This window comes from Coffea eugenioides, chromosome 3 (genome assembly GCF_003713205.1).
Source record: "Coffea eugenioides isolate CCC68of chromosome 3, Ceug_1.0, whole genome shotgun sequence".
In the NCBI taxonomy this organism is placed as follows: Eukaryota; Viridiplantae; Streptophyta; class Magnoliopsida; order Gentianales; family Rubiaceae; genus Coffea; species Coffea eugenioides.
Genome location: NC_040037.1, coordinates 21,868,057 through 21,892,585, shown reverse-complemented (window position 1 = coordinate 21,892,585; position 24,529 = coordinate 21,868,057). Strand labels below are relative to the sequence as shown.

Below are 24,529 nucleotides of genomic sequence, written 5' to 3'. Positions count from 1 at the left end.
CAATATTTAATGAGCAAATTATCTGCATAGTCACTGAATTTTTGGAATCGTCAAGTTTTGGCTACTAAACTATTAAAAGTTTGATTTGGCCCACTGAACTATCTAAAGTTTAGATTCTGGGCCGTTCCATCAGATTTAATCATTAACTATGCCCTGTTTTCTTGTCTCATGAATCGTGCAAGTACTCAAATTTATCATATTTAACGATTAAATCTAACGGAATGACCCAAAATCTAAATTTTAGATAGTTCAGTGACCAAAACCAGACTTTTAATAATTCAATGATCAAAATTCAATGATTCCAAAAGTTTGGTGGTCATCCAGATAATTTGCTCATATTTAATCTACTCAAACATACTAAAATTGAACATCATAACAAATATACTAAAATTGAATATCAAAACAAAATTAAAGTTCCACGATACGCCAGGATAAAGTATCATACACTACTTCAGTCAAATTCTACAAACTTTATCACATATCATTTTTTGACAAAAACATGATGAACTTTCTTGTATAATAGTCTACTTCAATGACAAGATGTTTCATATTTCCCAAGAAGTACTTGTCTTGGAAAGCACAAATTCATCATACATCTCTCAAAAGTATCTTCACATCTCAAAATCCTAAAATAACACAAAAAATATGGTCATGTAAGATACTAATACAACCTTGAACTTTAATAAAATGAAGGCTAATGATTTTGGAACGACTAATGATTTTGGAACTCCAAAATAAGTTTCAGGCATGCCACTATTAACTTTCCATTGGTCTAAATGACTAAAAAACCAACATGACGTTTAAATATTATGATATCCCTTCTGTATAAGTAAACATTTTGTTAATGGTTTGTTCATGAAATGTCTTCAAATACATTTTGAAGCAGCATGCATCATAATTAAGTCCTTCCCAATTATGCCCTAGTAAAACAGCTTGCATCATATTAGTGCCCATGACTAGAAATATAAAATTGCAAGAATATGGAAATGAGATAGTACTTGTAATGATACAAGTGTAATGGAAACAACTTTTTCAGCTCGACATTTTTCTCATAAGCTGCAACATATTCTGACTTCAACATGCTGACTCGCATGAAGACAAGTTAAACTAGCCATATAAATATATGAAGAGTAAGCACTATTAACTAAGACTTCCGGCAGAGATTTAATTCAGCTAAGAAGAGACAGCTACTAATACTGTTGAATATTGAAGAAAACAAAGTTCCTTCGGCCACAGAGCAGCTTTTCTTCTAAAACATGCAGTCCTATAGCATATGTTAGCCTCAAATGGTTCTATGAATTATTTCTGTCAGATATATAAGCAGTATACCAACTAGAATCACATAAATATCCTCCAAAATCCTCTAAGCATGGCATGATTTAGCTTGTTCCACATCAAAATCCTCCAAGTCCCAGGCTAAAATAGTTATCAAGCTATGAAAACAGGATAGGGCTGGACTATCTTTGATTTGCAGCAAACAATCAACAATTGATATTCCATTAATATCGTGCAGTTTGACCTGACATAGAGTTTGATATCTTAATGGCAGCCAAAGAACTAAAAATTAGTTATAATACATGTCAAAGTAAACATCATATCACAGTATCAGGGTTTCATCAATACACATAGGCACTAGCTAATTTTGTCAGCTGATTTAATTGGCAGCTAAAGCATGATCTAGCTTATACCATTGTACTCCACACTTTGCAATCAGATCATGGACGATTCCCGCAAAAGTTCAGAACACATATACTTCAGTGATTACATTGTAAGAAGTCAGCACATATATCTAAAACCATTAATGAAAGTGAAGCAATCTCTTTTGGTTAGTGAAAAAAGAAAAAGGAGAACTTTTCCAATAATAACTTTGATAATCAACCAAAAATTCCGCCTAATCTCTAACTCTTGAGTACAAATGACTATCAATAAAAATACAGTCTGTTTGATTTACATTTCCATTCTGTTATAATCCTAGAGCCTTAATTCCACACATAACACATTCTCCGAAAAAAAATGCAACATATAACAAACTATGCTAAATCAAACAGCACCAGATTCAAAAGTTGGAAGAAAAAATGCAGCTTTTGTTTAGGGAAAAAAATAAAGGAAACAAAGATGTACATTAATTTTCTTGTGGCAATCCAAGTCTTACCATCTTTGCCTTCGCTGTTTCCCGAAAAATTTATACAAAGCCATTTTCTGCAATACCCCAGGAATGAAAAAGCTGTCCAAAAAAGTTTAATTCCAATCTTCAGAGTTTGTAATCATAAACCATCTCCAAGAGGTCAATAGTTTACCATCAATGCAGGCAGAATGCAAAATCCCAGCAGCAACACTTGTAACCTATATATTCTCCAGAAACAGAGTGACAAGGATCAAAGAATTAATACCTTGACCAACTCACGGTGAGCGTGATCTTGAGAATCTAAACAGACACTTGTACAAAACTAGACATATACACTACCTTCACTCCCTCCAGATCCTTAATCAGTCATGGAGTGAATTCACTGCATAAAAGAAAACCCAATATAATCAAGCTAATAGCTTCTGTTGCTGCAGCCATCTCAAAATTCTTCAAGGGTGAAAGCATATTTTAACAAGGCATATTGAGGAATAACAATACATAACAATACTAGGTGATAAAGATGTATGAAACTTTTAGGTGGTGAATCTGCTAATCACCTATGATATTTTGACAAAAATGTTTATAGCTTGAAGAGGTTTTCTTATTCTATCATATCTCACCCTTCCCATGTCAACCATTCATGTCATTCCCTTCTAAACACTGAAATGAGGCGAATGTGAACATCTAGGTATAGTTATCAATCATTATTGAGATCAGTTATCCCAAAACCTACATTTGTTTCTACTTAAAAGTAAAAAGCCATCTCACAAGACAGTCAAGTAAGAGAGAGAGAAAAAAATAACAGTTTAAACTTCCAAGACAATTATCCAGAAAATTCATTCTGTGAACAAAAAAGCATGCTTAACCACATAAAAGAACCTGTTACTTTTTCAAAATTCCAATATGCTGGATCCATGACCATGTCCAAGTTTTCCAGATGCTCCTCCACCCCAACTCAAGGCCTCCCGTTTATCTAAACATTAACAGCAAACCAGTGGTCAATAAAGCATAGAATCATAACAAGAAAGACAAAGGAAAAAAATATGCTTGCTATTAAAGACTGCCAGTGTTTAGATAATACTGTATTTGCCACACACTTGAAATACAGATATAAACCTATAACAGCAACTGAGTGCTCAAAACCCAAAGAGACAATCTTAATGGAAACTCCATTCAATCCATTCAAGCATTCCACTTTACTTGGAAGAGTAACTAGCTTTGCTGCCTCTGCAGTCAACAGAGAATTTCAAACGTTACTTCCATTTTTTAATGCATAGTAGATGCCTTAATACAAAAGGCAGAGCTTAAAAAACTACAAGAACAACTACAGACAGTGAAGATACTAAGCATAACAACATATGGCGATGATAAATTATATTGTTAACAGATTATAAATGGCCTGCCAGAGCAGATTTTGAAGGAAATCATTGAAAAGGAATGTTAGCACGTACTTGGACCACACACAAAATTGTGCTGAAGGCCAAAATAATTATTTACATACAAAATCGAAAGCATTCTCATAGAAAGAGGACATGTACTATTACTTGGGTGATTCTTACCATTCCAAGCATTTAATCTCTGAAGCTAAAGCTAAGCATGAAACAAATGCAATAGATTATCATTGCATGTATACACAATATCATTTCATTTAACTATTCCTATAATAGAACCAGGATAAGACGTTACCTAACATCAAGAACCTTATATCTCACTCATTTTAGCTCCACTCGCAGCAAGTGGCCCACCAAAAGAAAGCTTAGGATGCCTAGTTTTAAATTAAACTAATTTCACCTAAAACTTGAAAGATAACTAAACAATAACAACTGTAGCCAATTCTTTCAAGATCCCCAAGATCAAGCCTACTCAAATGTTGAAGACATCTGATAGAGACAAAGAAAGCATGAACATTTGATCAAGAAGCCTGTATGTATGGAGTAGCTGATTGCCATTTTTTAACTCTTACAAGAAAAGAATTATGAATAAGGGGAGACCTGATTCCCGTGGCCTAGCGTCGCATAATTTAAAGTAAGGACAGCAGCAAATAATAATGGAAAAATTATCTCTGGTATTTTTCGGCGCTACAGCTTTTCCAGGGACTCATAGCTATTATTCGAATCAAGCATAGAAAAGCAGGTAAGTTCATGAAAGAGTAGAAAAAAGGACTTGAAAAAGAATTCCAATCTCATAATTGACTCATATCTTGAACATATTTTCCATCTGTAAAGTTGAGAATCAAATGTTGTAGAACTTTCTTCTTTCTCCTAATCCAGTCCCTTCACATCTGCCAAATTCTGTGCAAGACCAAAAATCATAAAATTTTTAACACAGAAAATCAGAACCAGAAAATACAGGACAATTAGAACCCTTCCATTTCAACAGCAATATATACAAATTAAACATTAATTATTTTTCATAATCATAATTTGGATGCTAGAAGAGGTCTCAAGAGAAGAAACTTTAAAAAAAAAAAAAGAGTTTTAAAACTTGAACTAGAATGCGTTTGTCCACCTAAAATTGAGTGTACCAAAATTCAACACGAAAAAAGTTACTCAATTACTATGAAACTAAACATAAAATGTAGAGTATCAACTCCTACATATTTCTATCCACTATTTGAATAAAAAAAACATTTTCCTTTGACAACTAGAAAAATAGATAAATCACAAAATTGGAGATTAAAATGCAGTGCAGTCCAACTTTTGAAGCTAAAACACCATTAAGTCACATTATAAATATTCTAAAGAATTGCAAAAATTACATAAAAATAACCATAAAAGTCTATAAACTCCCAAGCACTAAGGGCATGTAATAAATTCTCTGATTATACCATAAAACAAATGAGTAAAGTGAAAAAAATTGCAAAAGGAATTGAGCTTAATTACCTTGCTTTTGAACCAGAATAGCTCGCAAAATTGTTGGGTAAGTTCTCTCAAAGCTATTAATTACTTCACCGATGATCAAAATTAATTGAAGCAAATCCAGCTAGTGAAAGCCAATTTAATCACTTTTGGCAAAATAACCTAAAATTGAAAACAAATTTAACTTCTCAAAATCATGCTAGGAGCTATTAAACCTAAGAATCAAACACAAAATTGAGATAAAACTATCGCTAGGTACAATTTTTACCATATTCCTTTGAGAATGTGATGGTTTTTAGAATTGGAGAGACAAAGAAGAAGAGGAACAAAGAGAGATACAACAAGGAAGAAACACTGCAATTGGGAATCGATTTCAACTGCTGAGAGTGAAAATCGAGGAGGTCCTTCATCTTCCTTGCGTTAAACCCTTGCTTCAGGCGCTGCAGCCGATCAGCAATCAATCTTTCTATTCTTCTGGATTTCCTCTGTATCTCATAGATGAAGGTGGTTACTGCATATTTGTTGGCCATATTGCGAGGAAAATGGAGGAGGTGGAAATAGGTTTGAAAGAGAGAGGGAATAATTCATCGGGAGAACGAAGGATATAATGGAAAGCCAAAGAGCCCGGTTTTTCCTCTTTTCTTCTTTTGGCCTTTTTCTGGCTTTATTAAAACTACGTAGTTTTGCCAAAAAAATATGAACCCCTATCAACTTTGCAACACAGTATGACAATTTGAAATGTGCTGATAGGTTGCAATTTTATCATTTATTTTATTATTAATTTTCCCTATTACCTGACCCGATGTGGATTAATTACTGGATTCTACTCACTTTTAATATTTGGCATATATTTCAGGGAGTAGAACGAAAATACCATAACAAGTGCCAATTTGACAGTTATCAGGAAAGAGTTCAAATAGTAGGCATCCAGGACCATTTTTGGAATATCAAGCCGCGACCCTTCTTGGTAATTTGGCGGAAGATAGCATAAAAGAGGAAAAGGAACGAAGGGCTGGAACTTCTTCTTCCTCTCGGGGGAGCCGCCGCCAATGTTTTCAGAACTAGACCGGATCGGCCGGTCCGACCGCGAACCGGGCATGCTACCGGTCCGGTCCAATATCAAACCCGGATGGTAATGGAAACCCGCTACGAACCGGACGAACCGCTAAAACCCGTATGAACCGCAAAGGTACGGCTGCCACTACACCACAGCCCAAGGATGAGGTATTGTTGTGTAGAATTATACTTAACTAAAAAATAAAATCAGATTAAATAAAAAAACCCTAGCATTAAGAAAGTGCAGACGGCACATTTCATTTCAATTTCACTTCCTCCGTTTCTCACTCTCGGCTTCTCCAGTTCGCATTTTGATTTTTTTTTTTAAAATTTTTCTTCATATTTCAAATACTCATATTTCTTTTTTTCATTTTTCTTACAAAATCTTATCCTCTCATGGCTCTTTCTTTTTAATTTTCAACTCTCTCTCTCTCTCTCGCTATCCTCTTTTCTTTTGTCACTCCCTTTTTAATCAAACCTCTTTATTTTTAATTTATTGATGTTTTCTTCCATCTTTTAATTTTGTTTTTGTCCATTAAATTGAAAAAAGTTAAAAAAGAATTATTTTTCTTTAATCCAAATTATTTAATGTCACAACCACTCACTTTTATCTCATTTTTTGTTTCTTATTAAGTTTCATTTTTATTTTCGATTCCCTTGACTTCCTTCGAACTCCAAACTTTCTTTTTTAAATTGCAATCTATAAATCCCAAAGCGTAAATTAAAATTTAAGTTCACAATGTCTAAATTCTCATAGACGTGAATTTTGCATAATTTCAAAATATTGTGATATTTTTGGGTTGGATTTAGATATAATTGAAATTAAAATGAAATTTATTTGTTTTAACTTATAATTTAAAATTTTTATTTTTAAAAATCCAAGTTATTAAAAAATAGTAAACTTTTCATCATATAAAGTATTAAATTAGTCCATTACATGTCTTATTTTGTGCATATATATATTTATATAAATTATTTTTTAAAAAATTTATTGAACCGGGGTTGAACCGGTCCGATCGGTTGAATCTCGACCCTTTCACTTCACCGGTTCAATTAACGGTCCGATTTTTAAAACATTGGCCGCCGCACGGTGGCCGGGCATTAGAGTAGACTTAGAATAGAAAGAATGGAAGACGCAGAGGACAAGCACAACTTAGGGAGCTTTTGACTTTTCTTCTTCATTTTTAGTGGGGCCTCTTTGTAGTTTTCTTTCTTCCCTCGTGGATGTTAGGAACAAATGGAGAATTGAATGAATCTCTGTAGTTGTTTCACTTTGACTTTTCCATTTGCCATCTTGGTGTAGTTTTCTTCTCGCATGCCTAGACAATCAGAAACAATTGAATCAATTGTTGTGGCTTGCTCTTCCTTTCATTTATTCGAACGAATTGGGTTCTCCCAAACGAAAGCGATGGCCGCGCGCGTTGCCTCAATTTTGTGTGGGTCTCTCTTGTCAGAATGAGCTAAATTCCTTTTTCTAGTCAATGAGCAATGGATACTTTGGCTTGCCTAAAATTGTGAAATCGATTTAATTTTATCTTTTTCTTTTATTTATTGGTATTCGCATATTCCCTGGTTACAGTGCTTATGATTGTTTAATTAATTGATTGTCTTGGATCCGGATAATTAGTTAATTTGATAATCTATTGTCAATTGGGACGTTAAATCCGTAATTGTTTAATTGTCTCAAAATAGTGATAACTGGCATGATTGGGTTTGTATCAGGGGAATACGCAGGCTAACCTAAAATAACCCTGGTAGTGTGTTATTTGGTTAGAATAGAGCTCTTCTAATACGTAAGGCAATTGGGGAATTAAATTTTACGGGCGTACCTAGAATTATTTCTTAATTAGAGCAGTGATTAACGGGCGTACCTTAATCACCGACACAGTAAGGAGGGGTTGACTGTCATCGCTTGTTTGACAGTTATAACCTATTTATTAGTAAATAATTGGAATTGCCTTTGTTTCAATGATCAATTAGGTGAACCATTGTTGAAGTTATTCCTTGATTAGATCCTTAATTATCACTCATTTGATTTTAGTAAATTGTTATTTAATTTTTAGTAGTTTCTTAGATTTTATTTGAATTTCTTTGTTTGTCGTCTTCTGCACAAAAATACCCCTCTGGTTATTGTGAATTTGAAAAGAAACAATTACTCTCAATCCCTGTGGATTCGACCCTGCTTACCCCTATCTACAGAAATTACTTTTAGTTGAGTAGGTTTTTTTTTATTATTGCACAGGCTGACAACCTGTCAATAAATAAGTGTATTATATTTATTTATTTATTATATATTATATTTATAAATAAATATATAAATGTATTATAAGTGTATTATATTATATACAATACATAATATAAATATATTTATAAATATATAAATGTATATTATTATAAATGTGTATAAATTATAAATGAATATTATATAAATGAATATTATAATTTATAATTTTTATGTTTTTATGTTTTTATGTTTTTATATTTATATACATTTATGCATTTATAATACAATTATAAATATTTATAAATAAATATATTTATATATTATATATAAATAAATAAGTGCATTATATTTATAAATAAATTTATATATTATATATAAATAAATAAGTGTATTATATTTATTTATTATATATTATATTTATAAATAAATATATAAATGTATTATAAGTGTATTATATTATATATAATACATAATATAAATACATTTATAAATGTATATTATTATAAATGTGTATAAATTATAAATGAATATTATATAAATGTATAAATTTATATATTATAAATATATGATAATATTATGTATAAATGTATTAATGTAATAAATATAAATGTATAAATTTATTAATATTATGTCTAAATGTATAATTAATATTATGTATATTAATATAAATATATAAATGTATTATATTATATATAATACATAATATAAATGTATGTTATAAATATATATATTATGTTTAAATGTACATTAATATAAATGTTCAATATATATAATATATATTATGTATATATTAAATATATATAATGTATAACATTTATATAAATGTTTAATAACATATTTATAATAAATATAATATTCATATAAATATATAAAATATATTTTATATAAAATATTTATAATATGTATAAATAAATATATTTAAATTAATATAATATATATATATCCTATACATAATTGAAATATACAAATTGAAATAAACATATTAAATATGTATTTGAAGTTGTTTTTGATATATTGTTTGGATATGGTGTTTTTGGAGTTGTTTTTGAAATACACATTTACTGTAGCATTTGGATTGTGAAAAACAGTTTTTCAAAAACAGGCCCAAAAACAATAATCCAAACGGACATTTTCAGGAATGTTGGGATTTTTTAGAATGTAAGTAACGGGATTTGATCCAAGTAAAGTTTTAAAACAGCTAAGAGTAGGGTTATACTATCACTATGAATATTATTAACTCTACTATGAGTATGGATTTTGACGATTTCCCCCAGCGTGTTTGGTTTAGTAATGGAATGAGTATCACTGTAAAACTACTCGTTTGGTTTGCTTATGATCAGGGATGGCTGTCAAGTAAATTTTAATTTTTTTAAAAATCTTTAGTGTGTAATATACATGTTTTTAAGGTTTCTTATTTTGTATTTTTTAAAGAAAATTTTTAAAAGGGCTTCTTCAGTTTTATATAAAGCCATGCTCTAATTTGAGTTATGTGCAAATGGTAACCTTAAAAAAGAAAAAAGAAAAAAGAAAAAAGCCATTTTTATTGTATTAATATAGAGTCCCATGTATCTTTGATTTCTAGTTCAAATTTATCCAAATGTCAAGTGAGAGAGAATATTGCAACAATGTTTATAAAACAGTCCAGTAGAGCAAGACTACATCAAGAACCATTGTGAAGCCGGTGACTGATTGAAAGGCAATTTAACACAAGAATACATCAAGATTTAAAACCCCATATATAAATATTGTCAATGGGATAATTTCATAAACCTCCCTTGAGGTTTTTGACTATTTCACTTAGTTTCCTTAATGTTTTAAAAATTACACTTACTCCCTTGATTTGACATTTTGGTAACCAAAACTTAAAGGGATAATTTCATAAACCTTCCCTGAGATTTTTAACTATTTTACTTAGTTTCCTTAATGTTTTAAAAATTACACTTACCTCCCCTGATTTGACATTTTGGTAACCAAAACTTAAAATAGAGTAAAATATTTAACGAATATCCTAAAATGCCTTTATCTTATAAAGTTTAATTTGTTCTTCTAAACAATTCTAAAGTAATTTAGTACGATTATATAAAAAAAAAAGTGTCAAGTTTTTCACACCAATATTTGTGATATAATAATCAACTATAACAATAAATCTTTTGCTATAATAAGCTATTTTGCATAGTGCTTTAGTGGGAGATATAGATTCTTTTTAAGATAGAGAAGAAATTGCTATCTTTCTTTTTCTAAAGTTTATGGACTACTTTTTTTTAAATAAAAGTTTATGGACTAGCTTAGTGAGAGAACTACCATAGTTTAGTAGTGATTTTGGACCATTTATGTTTTAATTATTGTTGATTCATTCTTGATATTGATACAAAGAAAAAAGCTACAAAAAAATTGGATGATGTTTAAGTTATTAGAAAAAAATATTACTAGTTTAACGTTTGATCTGGATAGATATTAAGAACAACACTCATAGTTCTTCTATACTTCTAATGAAATATAAGAGAAATGAATAAGAAGGAAAAAGGAAAAAAAACTATAAAATTCACCCTTTGCATAAACATAACAACAAGAGAGTTTTATTAAAATATTAAGGTTAGTATTGTCATTTAAATGGGTAAGGGATGTAGGTGTAATTTTTAAAACTTTAGGGGAGCCAAGTAATATTATTAAAAACCTTAGGGGAGGTTTCTAAAATTATCCCTAAAATAAAGTCAAATACATGGAAAGATATGTCTAGGGCCAACTTGGAATTGATTAATTTTTTCTCAAAAACTTAATTGCTAGCAATAATCGGATTCCAGTAGCAATTGATAAATATCAGTTAATGGGATTAAATGTGCTTAGAAATTGATCATTTGAGATTGTATTTGCTTTTATCTAAACTTTAGACATTAGAACCACTCATACCTTAGAATATTAGTAACCAACACAACAATTTCGGTGGCTTCGTTAACTGTTTTTTTTTTAATGAATTTTTTTTATAAAGGATCTTCCTACTTTTTTGTTTTTGATTTTGGTAGATTTGCAAAGAAATATTTTAATGTATTTAGTGAAAAAAAAAAGAAAAATACTTTAAAATCCACCTATAAAAAGCGGTTGTAAATCACAATATTATTAACCCATAGACACAAATATGAAAATTTCTAAAATCGAGGAGATGTCTTAACCTGTAGTGCGTGCTTAAGTCGAGTGTCACTCAGTATACTTTAATATAGGATTTTCCATTACTTTAATGTACTTGTTAGATATCTTGCATAAATCATTGGAATCTATGGTTCAAAATTTTGTTATGGTGTAAGAACTATCATTGTAAAATTCATCCTTGTTAAAAGAATAAATAAATAATGAACGATACTTTACTAGTCCATAATCAATGCATTGAAAAATAATCCAAAAGCAAAAGTTTGATGCTCACCAATTTCGAATGATAGTAACCAAAATAAAATATTTGACCCATCTAAAAGCATAAAAAGTGGTTTCTTTGGAGCTATTAGAATTAGAATAAGAAGAGAATTTCATTTAATTGACAAAAAAGAATTTGAAAAGATTTATGTGTCACTTCTTTATAATTCATGATGTTTTCAGGTTGCTTTTGAAAATTTTCGACCCTCCTTCGTACCCTTTTCCTCCACCAACTATCATGCCCAGAATTCGAATCTTGAATCTCACAGTGCTGAAATTCTATGAACTATCCCTAACCATTTGCCAACCTCAATGATTAATAACATTGCATGAGTTGACTTACATTAATAGTTCCTTATCTCATAGAACTTTTTTTTGAGGGAAAAGATCAATACTTTCATGGGAAAGTATTTTTACTACTGCCAATTTAGTTCTTAACTTTTATTTCTATCCAATTTGATACGTGAACTTATTTTGTGGTCCAATTAAGGACCTTCGTAGCGATGCCACCACCTAAAATGATTTAGCTCCTAATTGACTAACTAAACAAGGGTACTTTGGAAACGTCACTCATGAGATTGTAATAAATTAAGTAAATTGTGTAAACAAATCACAAGATTAATTAAGTTTAATCTTGTGATTTTTTACAGGATTTTAAAGTTTAATCTGGTAATTTTTTACACGATTCACTTGTTTTATTACAATCCCATGAATAACATTCCCATAATACCCCAGTTTAGTTAGTTAATTAGAAGTTAGATCAATTTTAGATAGTGGAGCCACTGCACAGGTTTTTAATTGGAATTACAGAATAAGTTCAAATATCAAATTGGTTAGAAATAAAAGTTAGGAACTAAATCGCCACAAGCGAAAATGTTTAGGGAAGAAATTGGCCATTTTCCCTACTTTCATTTTTTTAAATCAGATTCAACATTAACCAAAAAGGAGGGAAATTATCCCACCATACAAATCTCTATACTAAGTTAATTGCTAGTTTGGCTAACATAGTAGCAGCTTTGTTCCCTGTTATACGTATATGTGAAATCTTGCACATTTGGAAACTCTTTTGCAATTTTCTAGCTTTGTCAACCAGATTGCCTAGCATAGATAAGTCTGTCTCATCACTAATCAATCTTTCAACAACATTCATAGAATCATTCTCAGAGATGAACTCTTCTATCCTAACTTCTAGTCCCATTGCAAGCCATTGATAATTGCACTCAATTTAGCGTGTTTAGCAGATAATATTTTACCAATTCCTTCTGCAAAAGCTGCCATAATATGACAATCTTCATCTCTAACAATACCTCCAATTCCTCAGCTATCTAGAGTCCACACTGCATCAATATTTAGCTTCAAGAGACCATGCTCTGGAGTTTGACTCATCTTATAAAACTATAAAGGAGACAGCAATGGTAACCAGGATTGCAAACAAATCGAACTGCTCATGAGTCGATCGTCAGCAGTTCAAGTCCAGAGCTCAGTCAACATCGAACTCGAATTTGAACTCGAGTCAACATCGAGTCGAGTTCGAGCTGACAAAATTGAACTCGAATTTGAACTCGAGTTCAAAAATATTAACTTCATTAGCTTGTGAGTCGACTCGAGTTCGATTATACACACACACACATATATATGTATTCTATTTTTTATTTTAATAGTAAAATTACATATAAATATCTAATATTTTATTATTTGTTAAGAAAAATTTTTATTTTATTTATTTTTTAAAAATAAAATGATTATTTTTTATTTTTTAAGCTCGAGTTCAAGCTCGAGCTTGACATTTTGAGCTCGTCGAACTCGAGCTCGAGCTCGAGTTTCGTAAAATTATGTCGAGACTCGACTCAATTAGATCAAAACTCAGTTCGACTCAACTCGCTTGCGCCCCTAGTGGTAACAATCTAGATACCAAGGTATTGGTTTTCTCAAAACATTCATTTTGAATCAAGATACAATAACAAAATGATAAACTCAATCCTCCATCTCTCAAGGATAAGGATTGAAGCCACATCATGGCAAAAGTAAAAAATAAACCAAAATTTTGAAGAATTACACAAAACAAACTTACAAAAAAAGAGTTCTTAATTACAACAAATTGAGAAGAAGTTTCAGTGGCTTAGTTTTGGGGACTTTAGAAAATGAACACTTCTCACAAACCCTTTCCCAGCGTCCCTGATGGTTTTTGACACATCAATTAGCCCTTGGTTATCCTTATCCATGAAGTCTAGTCCTTGCTTCTGCGAAAGACACAAGTCAAGCAGAAGAAAGCTTTTCGACATTCTCCAAGAGCACTAGTCAAATTTCATATTTATCATGTACAATTAAGAAGCTATGAATACCTTTGGATTTGCTTGTTCCTATGTAAGGCCAATAGCATCACCTCCCAAAGAATCGTACCATACCTTGAAAATGCTAGGAAAGTCTCTCGCAGACAAGAAGGATGAGAACGAGCTCCTAAATTAACATACATGAGCAAGAATTTGAACAAAGCCAATTTGGCGGAACATCACCACCATTGGCTAATCTTTACCTCAATCTCATCAATAAAGCACCTAACTGGATTGAAGTCTATCATGACTTTATCTTTTAGGTCTTCTAGGCTTGCCTTTATGCCTGTCCCAACCCAGCTAACAAGAAGGGACAGAAAGCTTTTGTTTGCACGCCCGTGCATGACAATTCTCCCTAAATAATTCCAAGTAATATTTCATTTATGATGCATATGTAAATGAACCAAGTGTTGGAATAATAACTTAATGTGGCCTACTTGACCACATAAATGTAATTCTATCCCACATTGGTGAATGGATTGGTTCAAGGTATTATGACCAAAGTCATGTACCTAATTAATAAAGCACAAGATTCAATGACCAAAGTCATGAATCTAGCTGAAATGATAAATGAACTTATCCTACCATTCATAGAACCTCACATAAATGAATGTACATACTATTAAGGTTATGTGTATACATTCTTGAAACAAGTGATTCATGATAAGATTTATCTTATCCAAAGGAAGAATGAATGAGCCTTATTAATGATCATGATGGGAAGGTTCACTTATGTATCTATAAATAGGCTCTTGGTCCCTCTCTCCACTGGACAAGTTTTGCATAAGAATTATCCCATCATTATAGCAAACATAAGAGAGAGTAGGAGAGGGAAGATCAAGAGCTATAGCAAGTGAGGGTCAAGTTCTTAACACAAGTTCAAGTAGAGACATATTCAATGGCACAAGGTACGTTTAAATGTTCCTTATCTCATGATGTATGAGTTATGGTTAAAGATCCTACTTTCATGTTTTTCTAACATGTGGTATCAGAGCAAGGTTGAAATCATGACTTATAGATCATATCATATCTTCTATTACCTTATGCATTTCTATTATGAATGATATGTACTATTATGGTTCTTCATATCTTTGAAATGTATAATGTTAATCTAGATATATGGAAAACTTGATATACCATTACTTTTGCTTATGTTATATGGCAAAATAAAAGAAGCAAGAAGTTTGTTTCTTGTGTATCTCATATTATGAGAAATTTTATGTGTAGCTCGTATGGTATGATACGAGAAATGTCCATATGCATGTAGTTTGGACAATTTAATATAGCCTTATAAACCATGAATGAAACGACCCTATTATCATAATGGTTATAAGGTTAATCCCTTTTATGATTATAGAGTTAAAATAACCCAAAGGTGTTTTATATTCTATATTCATGAAAGAGTTGTTATATAACCCAAAGGTGTATAACATCTCTGTTTTGGGATATTAAGAGAATTACTGCAACTCATTTAGAGTGAATCCCTAGCATGTCTTGTATCTATCCAAAGATAGGACAAGGTGATGCAATTGATTGCTCACTAGAGTGAATCACTAGTATATCCTATTCTGTCCAAAGATAGAATAAGATGATGCAATTAATTATTCTACTTATGGTATATCTCGTGACATGTTTTACAAAATTTCAGCTATAGCTATCACTCCAACCGCACTTCCAGGAGTAATATCTAACATTCCGGAATTGAAAGGGTCTAACTATTCTGATTAGCATGAACAAGTGTTTATTTCCTTGGGATGCCTAGATTTGGATCTGTGTCTCCGAATTGATGAACCTGGCCAACCTACTCTTGAAAGTTCGGAAGCTGAAAGGGCTCTTTATGAGAATTGGGAGCGTTCCAACCATTTAAGTCTCATGATCATCAAAAGCAAGATTGCAAAACATATACGAAAGTCAATTCCAGAATCAACGAGGGCACGTGAGTTTCTGGCTTCAGTTGGGCAACAATTTTTGGCAACTGATAAAGCCTTGGCAGGAACGCTTATGGCAACCTTGACTACTAAAAGGTATGATGGAGTAAGTGATGTACGTGAACACATTATGGAAATGAACAATTTGGCTAAACAACTTAAGACAATGGACATCACTATTTTCGAGTCCTTTTTGGTACAATTTATTCTCAATTCTCTTCCTCCTCAATTTGGTCCATTTAAGATTACCTACAACACTCAAAAGGATAAGTGGACCATGAATGAACTTATCTCTATGTGTGTACAAGAGGAGGAGAGATTAAAGCGAGAAGGATTGCAAACGGTCCATTTGGTATCACAAGGTCATTCTGGAAAAAGACCAAGAAAGAATAAAAGGAAGAGTTGACAGACACCAGATGACAGTGATCAAGTAGGAGCATCTAACCATGATCGGTTTGACTTTAGATGCTATTTTTGTAAAAGGAAGGGACATAAGAAGAAGGATTGCCCTAAACGTAAGGCTTGGTTTCAAAAGAAAGGTAATCTCCTTTCATTTATGTATTTTGAAACCAATTTAATCGATGTTCCTTCTAATACGTGGTGGCTTGATTCTGGTGCAACTATTCATGTCTCAAATAATATGCAGGGATTCCTTACAACCCGCCAACCAATGATAATTGAAAGGACAATTCTGATGGGAAACAAAATAGGAGTAAAAGTTGAAGCCGTTGGAACCTATCGCCTTATTCTTAGTTCTGGAAATTTACTAGATCTTTCCAATACTTTTTATGTACCCTTCTTTTCTAGAAACTTACTCTCCTTATCTCGTCTTGATTTGGAAGGCTATGTGTTTTATTTTAAGAATAATTTCTTTACCTTTTCTAAGACTGGTAGATTCATTGGGAGTGGCGTTTTGTGTGATGGATTGTATCTAGTAAACCTTGATCCTACTTTTTCTGAATCTCTTCTTTCCCTACATATAAATACTAATGTCTGCACCAAACGTAGTTGTAATAATGAAACTTCATCTATGTTGTGGCATAAACGCTTGGGCCATATCTCTAAAGAAAGGCTTGAGCGGCCTGTAAAGGATGGAGTTTTACCAACTCTTGACTTTACAAATTTTGGTACCTGTATAGATTGCATTAAAAGAAAGCAAACTAAGAGAACCAAGAAAGGTGCCACGAGAAGTTTATGACTACTTGAAATAATACATACAGATATCTGTGGACCATTTTCTCCTTGTATAAGTGGAGAAACATATTTCATCACTTTTATTGATGATTTCTCATGGTATGGTTATATCTATCTTATTAAAAAAAAATCTGATACTTTGAATATGTTTATTATATTCAAGGCAGAAGTTGAAAATCAACTAGATAGAAAGATCAAAGTAGTGAGATCTGATAGAGGTGGTGAATATTATGGAAAATATAATGAAAATGGTCAGAATCTTGGACCATAGCGACACCACACTTCCTGAATTTTTGTGGAGTGAAGCAATTAAAACGGCTATGTATATTTTAAACTGGGTTCCAACGAAAGCTGTTGTCAAAACTCCTTTCGAATTATGGGTCGGCAAGAAACCGAGTTTAAATCATATACATATTTTGGGCTGTCCTGCTGAAGCAAGACTTTACAATCCACATGAAAGGAAGTTGGATTTAAGAACCGTTAGTTGCTTCTTTATCGGTTGTCCTGAAAGGTCAAAAGGATACCGATTCTATTTTCCTAATCATCATAATAGAATAATGGAAACAAATGCTGCTAAGTTCCTTGAGAATGGAGATTCTAGTGGGAGTCATGATATCAGAAAGGTGACATTGGTCCCTGAAATTCGGGATTCAAATAATTTGCCTATTACAAAAATAGAAAAGGGCGACAGAGAACTTAATTTGCTGCATAATGAGCCAAGTCATGGCATTTCGAATCCCATTGATACTCATGATCATTCAAGCACCTTATGTCGGTCCAAAAGACACAAGAAAAGTGCAATTTCGGACAATTATCTAGGGGTGTGTTTGGGTCCCTTGTTTTTGGGGCTATTTTTGAAAAACTGTTTTTCACATTCCAAATGCTACAGTAAATGTGTATTTCCAAAACAACTCCAAAAACACCATATCCAAACATTATATCAAAAACAACTACATATGTATATTTCAATTTGTATATTTCAATTATGTATATTATATATATATATTATATTAATATAAATTGAAATATACAAATTGAAAATTATATAAAATATATAAAATATTTATACATAATATATTATGTACATTATATTATAATATATACATTATTATGTACATTATTGTGTATAATAATGTATAATAATGTTAGGTATAATATATAATATACATAATATGTAATAATGTAATAATGTATATTATGTATAATATATTATATTATGTATATTATATTATATATATACAATATTATGTATATTATACAAATTGAAAATTATATATTACATATTTATATATTACATATTATATGAATATTTATTTAATGAAATATACAATAAATATTACAAATTGAAATATTATATAAACATCATATTTATAATATTATAATATTTATAATAATATTAATGTATATTACATATATTAAATATTTATTTATTTATTTATACATATTATAAATATTTTATTTTACTTAAAAATATTTTTAAATATTTATAATATATTTATATGAATATTATATATTATATAAATTATATATAATATAATATATAATATATATTACATATATTATACATTTATATAAATGTACATTTATACATAGTATATATTAATGTATATTTATATTATACATTTATATTATGTATTATATATAATATAATACATTTATACATTTATATTAATATACATAATATTAATTTTATATTTATACATAATAGTAATACATTTGTACATTTATATGAATTATATTAATACATTTATACATAATATTAATATATATTAATAAAATTATAATTTATACATTTATATAATATTCATTTGAAATTTATACATTTATAATAATATACACTTATACATTTATAAATATATTTATATTATGTATTATATGTAATATAATACATTTATAATACATTTATATATTTATATATAAATACATAAATATATTTATTGATAAATATTTATAAATGTATTATAAATGCATAAATGTATATTTATATAAAAATATAAAAATATAAAAATTATAATTTATACATTTATAATTTATAAATTTACAATAATATACACTTATACATTTATAAATATATTTATATTATGTATTATATATAATATAATAAATTTATATATGTTTATATAAATATATTTATTTATAAATATTTATAAATGTATTATAAATGCATAAATGTATATTTATATAAAAAATATAAAAATTATAACTTATAATTTATACATTTATATAATATTCATTTATAATTTTTACATTTATAATAATATACACTTATACATTTATAAATATATTTATATTATGTATTATATATAATATAATACATTTATATATTTTTTAGCAAATATATAAATATATTTATTTATAAATATTTATAAATATATTAAAAATGCATAAATGTATATAAAGATAAAATTATATAAATTATAAATTATAAAAATACCCAAAAATATGTTTTAAAAATATCTCTGAAAATAATCCAAAAAACATCTACAGTAAAAGTTTTTCATATTGTTTTTGAAAAACAACCTCAAAAACAACTAATCCAAACGGACTTGTATTTCAAAAACGAAATGCTAACCGTGCTGTTTTTGAAAAATAACCCCAAAAATAGCTAATCCAAACGGAGCCTAGTATATTTGCAGGAACTTGGTGAAACTGGTATTGATGATGATTCGAGCACGTTTTTACAAGCCATAAATAGTAGTGAGTCCAATAAATGGTTGGATGCTATGAATGAAGAAATGGCATCAATGAAAGCCAATGAGGTCTGAAAATTGGTTGAATTACCTAAGGGGCATGAACCCATTCAGTGTAAATGGGTATTCAAAACTAAACGAGACTCTAAAGGTAACATTGACCGTTATAAGGCCAGACTAGTGGCAAAAGAATTCACTCAAAGAGAAGGCATTGATTATATTGAGACTTTCTCTCTTGTATCAAAGAAGGACTCATTTCGAATCATTGTGGCCTTGGTAGCTTATTTTGATCTAGAGTTACATCAAATGGATGTAAAAACGGCCTTTTTAAATGGGAATCTAGATGAAGAAATATACATGCAACACCAGAAGGTTTTCAAGAGGAAGAAAATGAGCAATTGGTTTGTAAACTTAGAAGATCTATATATGGACTTAAACAGGCCTCCCGACAGTGGTATCTTAAGTTTGCCAATACCATTACGACCTTTGGATTTCAAGAAAATAAATTTGATGAATGTATATATCTGAAGGTCAGTGGGAATAAGTTCATATTTTTGATCTTATATGTTGATGACATTTTGCTCGCTACCAACAGTTTAAGTTTGTTGCATGAGACAAAAGAATATCTTTCTAAGAACTTTGAGATGAAGGATATGAGTGACGCATCCTTTGTACTTGGCATTAAGATCCATAGAGATAGAACTTAGAGAATTTTTTGTTTATCTCAACAGACTTATATCAATAAAGTTCTTAAAAGATTTCACATGCAAAATTGTTCAGCAACTCCATCCCTAATTGCTAAAGGTGACAAGTTTAGTCAAAGTCAATGTCCTCAGATGATATTGAGAGACAACAAATGTGCCATGTTCCATATGCCTTTGCCGTTGGTAGTTTAATGTATGCCCAGACTTGCACGCGGCCTGATCTTAGTTTTGCAGTCGGAATGCTTAGACGATATCAGAGTAATCCGGGTATGGATCACTGGAAGGCAGCTAAAAGGGTAATGCGATACCTTCAAGGTACAAAAGGCTTGATGCTTACCTACAGCCACAGTGATCATCTTGATATTATTGGGTACTCGGATTCAGATTTATGGGATGCCTTGATATTATGAAATCCACTTCTGGATATATTTTCATGCTGGTTGGAGGAGCCATATCTTGGAAAAGCGTAAAGCAATCCATAACTGTTTCCTCTACAATGGAAGCAGAATTTATCGCATGTCATGAGACTACTTCTCAAGCTATCTGGTTGCAGAATTTTATAGAGGGGATTCAAGTCGTGAACTCTATATCTCGACCAATAACACTTTACTATGATAATTCCGCTGTTGTATTCTTTTCTAAAAACAACAAGTGCTCTAGTAAGTCTAAGCACATTGAGTTGAAGTATTATGTTGTTCGTGAAAGAATACAGCAACAGAAGGTGTCCATTGAACATATCCGAACGGATGTGATGCTTGCAGACTCTTTAACGAAAGTTTTGGAGCCGAATAAGTTTAAAGAACACACTAGTTCAATGGGTCTTGCTGAATTATTGTAACTTGAACTTGTGTAATTTGAAACACATGATTGTGATACTTATTTCCTGTATAAGAAACGGGTTTTTGTGCATATTATACAGAGATATTGTACAGGAATTTTTGGACCATTGATGGATCTGACAGTTTTAATCCATCGTATCTTCCTTATTCGATTTATCTACATATAGTGACTGAAATTGTGATACATGGAAGGGATTGTATTACATTATTACTTGACCGCCATGATCCATCCCAATCACTGCATAGGATAAATGTAAGTATTTTGGTGGCCACTCTTTACTTGTTTTTATGACATTTACGTGATCATTTGTCCAAGTGGGAGAATGTTGGAATAATAACTTAATGTGGCCTACTTGACCACATAAATGTAATTCTATCCCACATTGGTAAATGGATTGGTTCAAGGTATTATGACCAAAGTCATGTATCTAATTAATAGAGCACAAGATTCAATGACCAAAGTCATGAATCTAGCTGAAGTGATAAATGAACTTATCCTACCATTCATGGAACCTCACATAAATGAATGTACATACTATTAAGGCTATGTATATACATTCTTGAAACAAGTGATTCATGATAAGATTTATCTTATCCAAAGGAAGAATGAATGAGTCTTATTAATGATCATGATGGGAAGGGTCACTTATGTATCTATAAATAGGCTCTTGGTCCCTTTCTCCACTGGACAAGTTTTGCAAAAGAATTATCCCATCATTATAGCAAACATAAGAGATAGTAGGAGAGGGAAGATCAAGAGCTATAGCAAGTGAGGGTCAAGTTTTTAACACAAGTTCAAGTAGAGACATATTTAATGGCACAAGGTACGTTTAAATGTTCCTTGTCTCATGATTTATGAGTTATGGTTAAAGATCCTACTTTCATGTTTTTCTAACACCAAGTCCTTGACACATGAAAGCAAACAGTAAATATACACATTGGGTGGGGTGGCTAGGAGAGAGTCCAGATGCACATTTGCTGGAGCATCTAACCATACTTTTGACACCAAGCAAGACAAAGGGAAACGAGGCTGAAAACAGTGAAAGAATGAAAAAGGAATTAATTACAGCTTGGTTGAGCTCAGATGGGAAGTGAAGACGATGAGAATATGGCAATTAGAATACTTAATATTAAATCTCCATAAGGAAATAATATGTACAGAAAATACGGGATATTACAAATATAAAAGGATTAAAATTTTAAAACCCTTGGATAGATTCTTACTTTAAAGATCAAGTCTTTCTAATTATTAGAAATGTCGATGTCATTCCTAACCAACCCACAACTGAGATAGACAAAAATATACATAAGCAGCCATATACCAATACATCATAGTAATTATTGTTGGATGCACCAATTTCAACATAGGCATATATTATCATCCCATCTTCTAGAAAGGGATGAAGTCATGCTTCAACTATTGCAAGATGAGAGGAGACGTCTATCAACATAAAATCTCAAATCAGTGGTGTGCATGCCCTCTCATGCATAGCTACCTTGGTGATCATCAAAACGTTCCCTATAAAAGCAGATAGCCAAAAGAAATTGGTTTGTAAACACACAAGAAAATCCTTGGATAAGTGATCAATGCAAACAATGAAACTGTTGCAATTACAAAACTATTGATGTCTCATACTCTAAGTTGCAGAAGACAAAATACTTCATGGTCTCGTGCTTCATCTGATGATGATACGGGCTAATAAATTTGTAGTGGTAACTTCCTAAGCCATTTTATGTGCATTTGAGAAAAATAATACTGCATAGAGAATTAGCACTGAGATTCATACCCTCATAGGCCAAATCCATTGTTGATTAATCCAATCTCAATGAGGCCTCAAATCAGAATGTTGAAACTCCATGACTTCATTTGTGGTCTCAAAATAAACTGTATACTTTGAACCGTCGACCACTTAACATATCTGACCATTCTACTATCCTTCATTGTACCATGCATCAACATCTTCAAGTGGTTTGAATCGCTCAATTTGCTAAACAATTGGGGGACATGGTCTTATGCAGAAAGCATCAGTTTCTTCTTTGAGAAGTTTAGTTTCATCATCAGTCTTTAGAGTTTGATATTCTACTAAATACTTTCCATTTCCTATGGGTTTAACAATAGTTGCAGGATACCAAGAACCCATGTAATCTACTTCATCATTTTTTCACCTCTATCTTCATCCCATTACAAAAACACGAAGCCAATACTACACCAATTTGTCCCCTCAACTTTCCAAGCTTGGACTTCTTCTGCATGTCAAGTAACATTCATAGTTAGCATAGATTTAAAAGAATTCATAAGTATCTTCATAATCATGAATATCTTTACAACACCACCATGGGTCCAATTAAGGACATCAGAGATTTCAGAAATGATTTACTGAACTAATATATGCTTCCAAAAGAGCATTTAAATCCATACCTTGGAAGCATTGATCCATTTTCCCCCAATCCATTCTTGATGAGGCCACAAATCGTAATGACCAAATTCCATTTCCTCATTTGAGGTCTTGAAATAAACTATATACTTGAAGTTTCTAAGAACTTTGCTAACAAGACCAACCTACCATCCATCATTAGACCATGCATCAACTTTTTCAAACAATTTATAACTGTCAAGTTTTGAACACGAGGTGGACAAGGCCTAATGTAAGAACTTTTAGCCACATCTCTAAAGGGTTCAGCTTCATCATCTGTTCTCAGCGTTTGATATTCAACCAAAACCTGTCATCTGTAATGGGGCAAGTAATGGCTGCAATGTACCAAGAACCATGGTATCCTTGTTCATCACTCTTGACCTCTACCATCATCCCTTGTTGAACTTCTTCTCCTCTGTGCTTCCACTACATTTTATCCTGAGCTTCAAGTCTCCAGACTTTATCCCAATTTTAGCTAAACTCCTCTGCAATTCAATCATCTGCCACCAAAAAACAAGAAGTGCTATGAAAGGAACAATGCTCATCTAGAGAAGTATAATATTATCTTCACATGATGCAGCTTAAGAGATGAAAAAGATTTTCTTGGAGAAAACAAGAACATGAAGCAGATAAGGAAAATTGATAAGAATCATACTTTGGGAACTGCAGCCCATTTGTCCTTGAGCCAATCTTGATGAGGTCTCAATTGGACGTGTTCAAAATCAATTTCTTCATTTGTATTCCCAAAAAAACCTTGTACTTAAA

The 24,529-nt window shown here is 31.1% G+C and overlaps 1 protein-coding gene and 1 pseudogene across 1 annotated transcript; one reads left to right on the top strand and one right to left on the bottom strand.

The window, feature by feature from the left end:
- The first annotated feature begins 14,893 nt into the window (after nucleotides 1-14,893).
- On the top strand, nucleotides 14,894-16,329 carry LOC113766307. Its single transcript, XM_027310513.1, has 2 exons — nucleotides 14,894-14,903; nucleotides 15,758-16,329. Exons 1-2 carry the CDS (start codon nucleotides 14,894-14,896, stop codon nucleotides 16,327-16,329), a joined length of 582 nt encoding a protein of 193 aa, XP_027166314.1.
- A 6,844-nt stretch (nucleotides 16,330-23,173) lies between these two features.
- LOC113766306 lies at nucleotides 23,174-24,154 on the bottom strand (annotated as a pseudogene).
- Nucleotides 24,155-24,529: the final 375 nt, after the last annotated feature.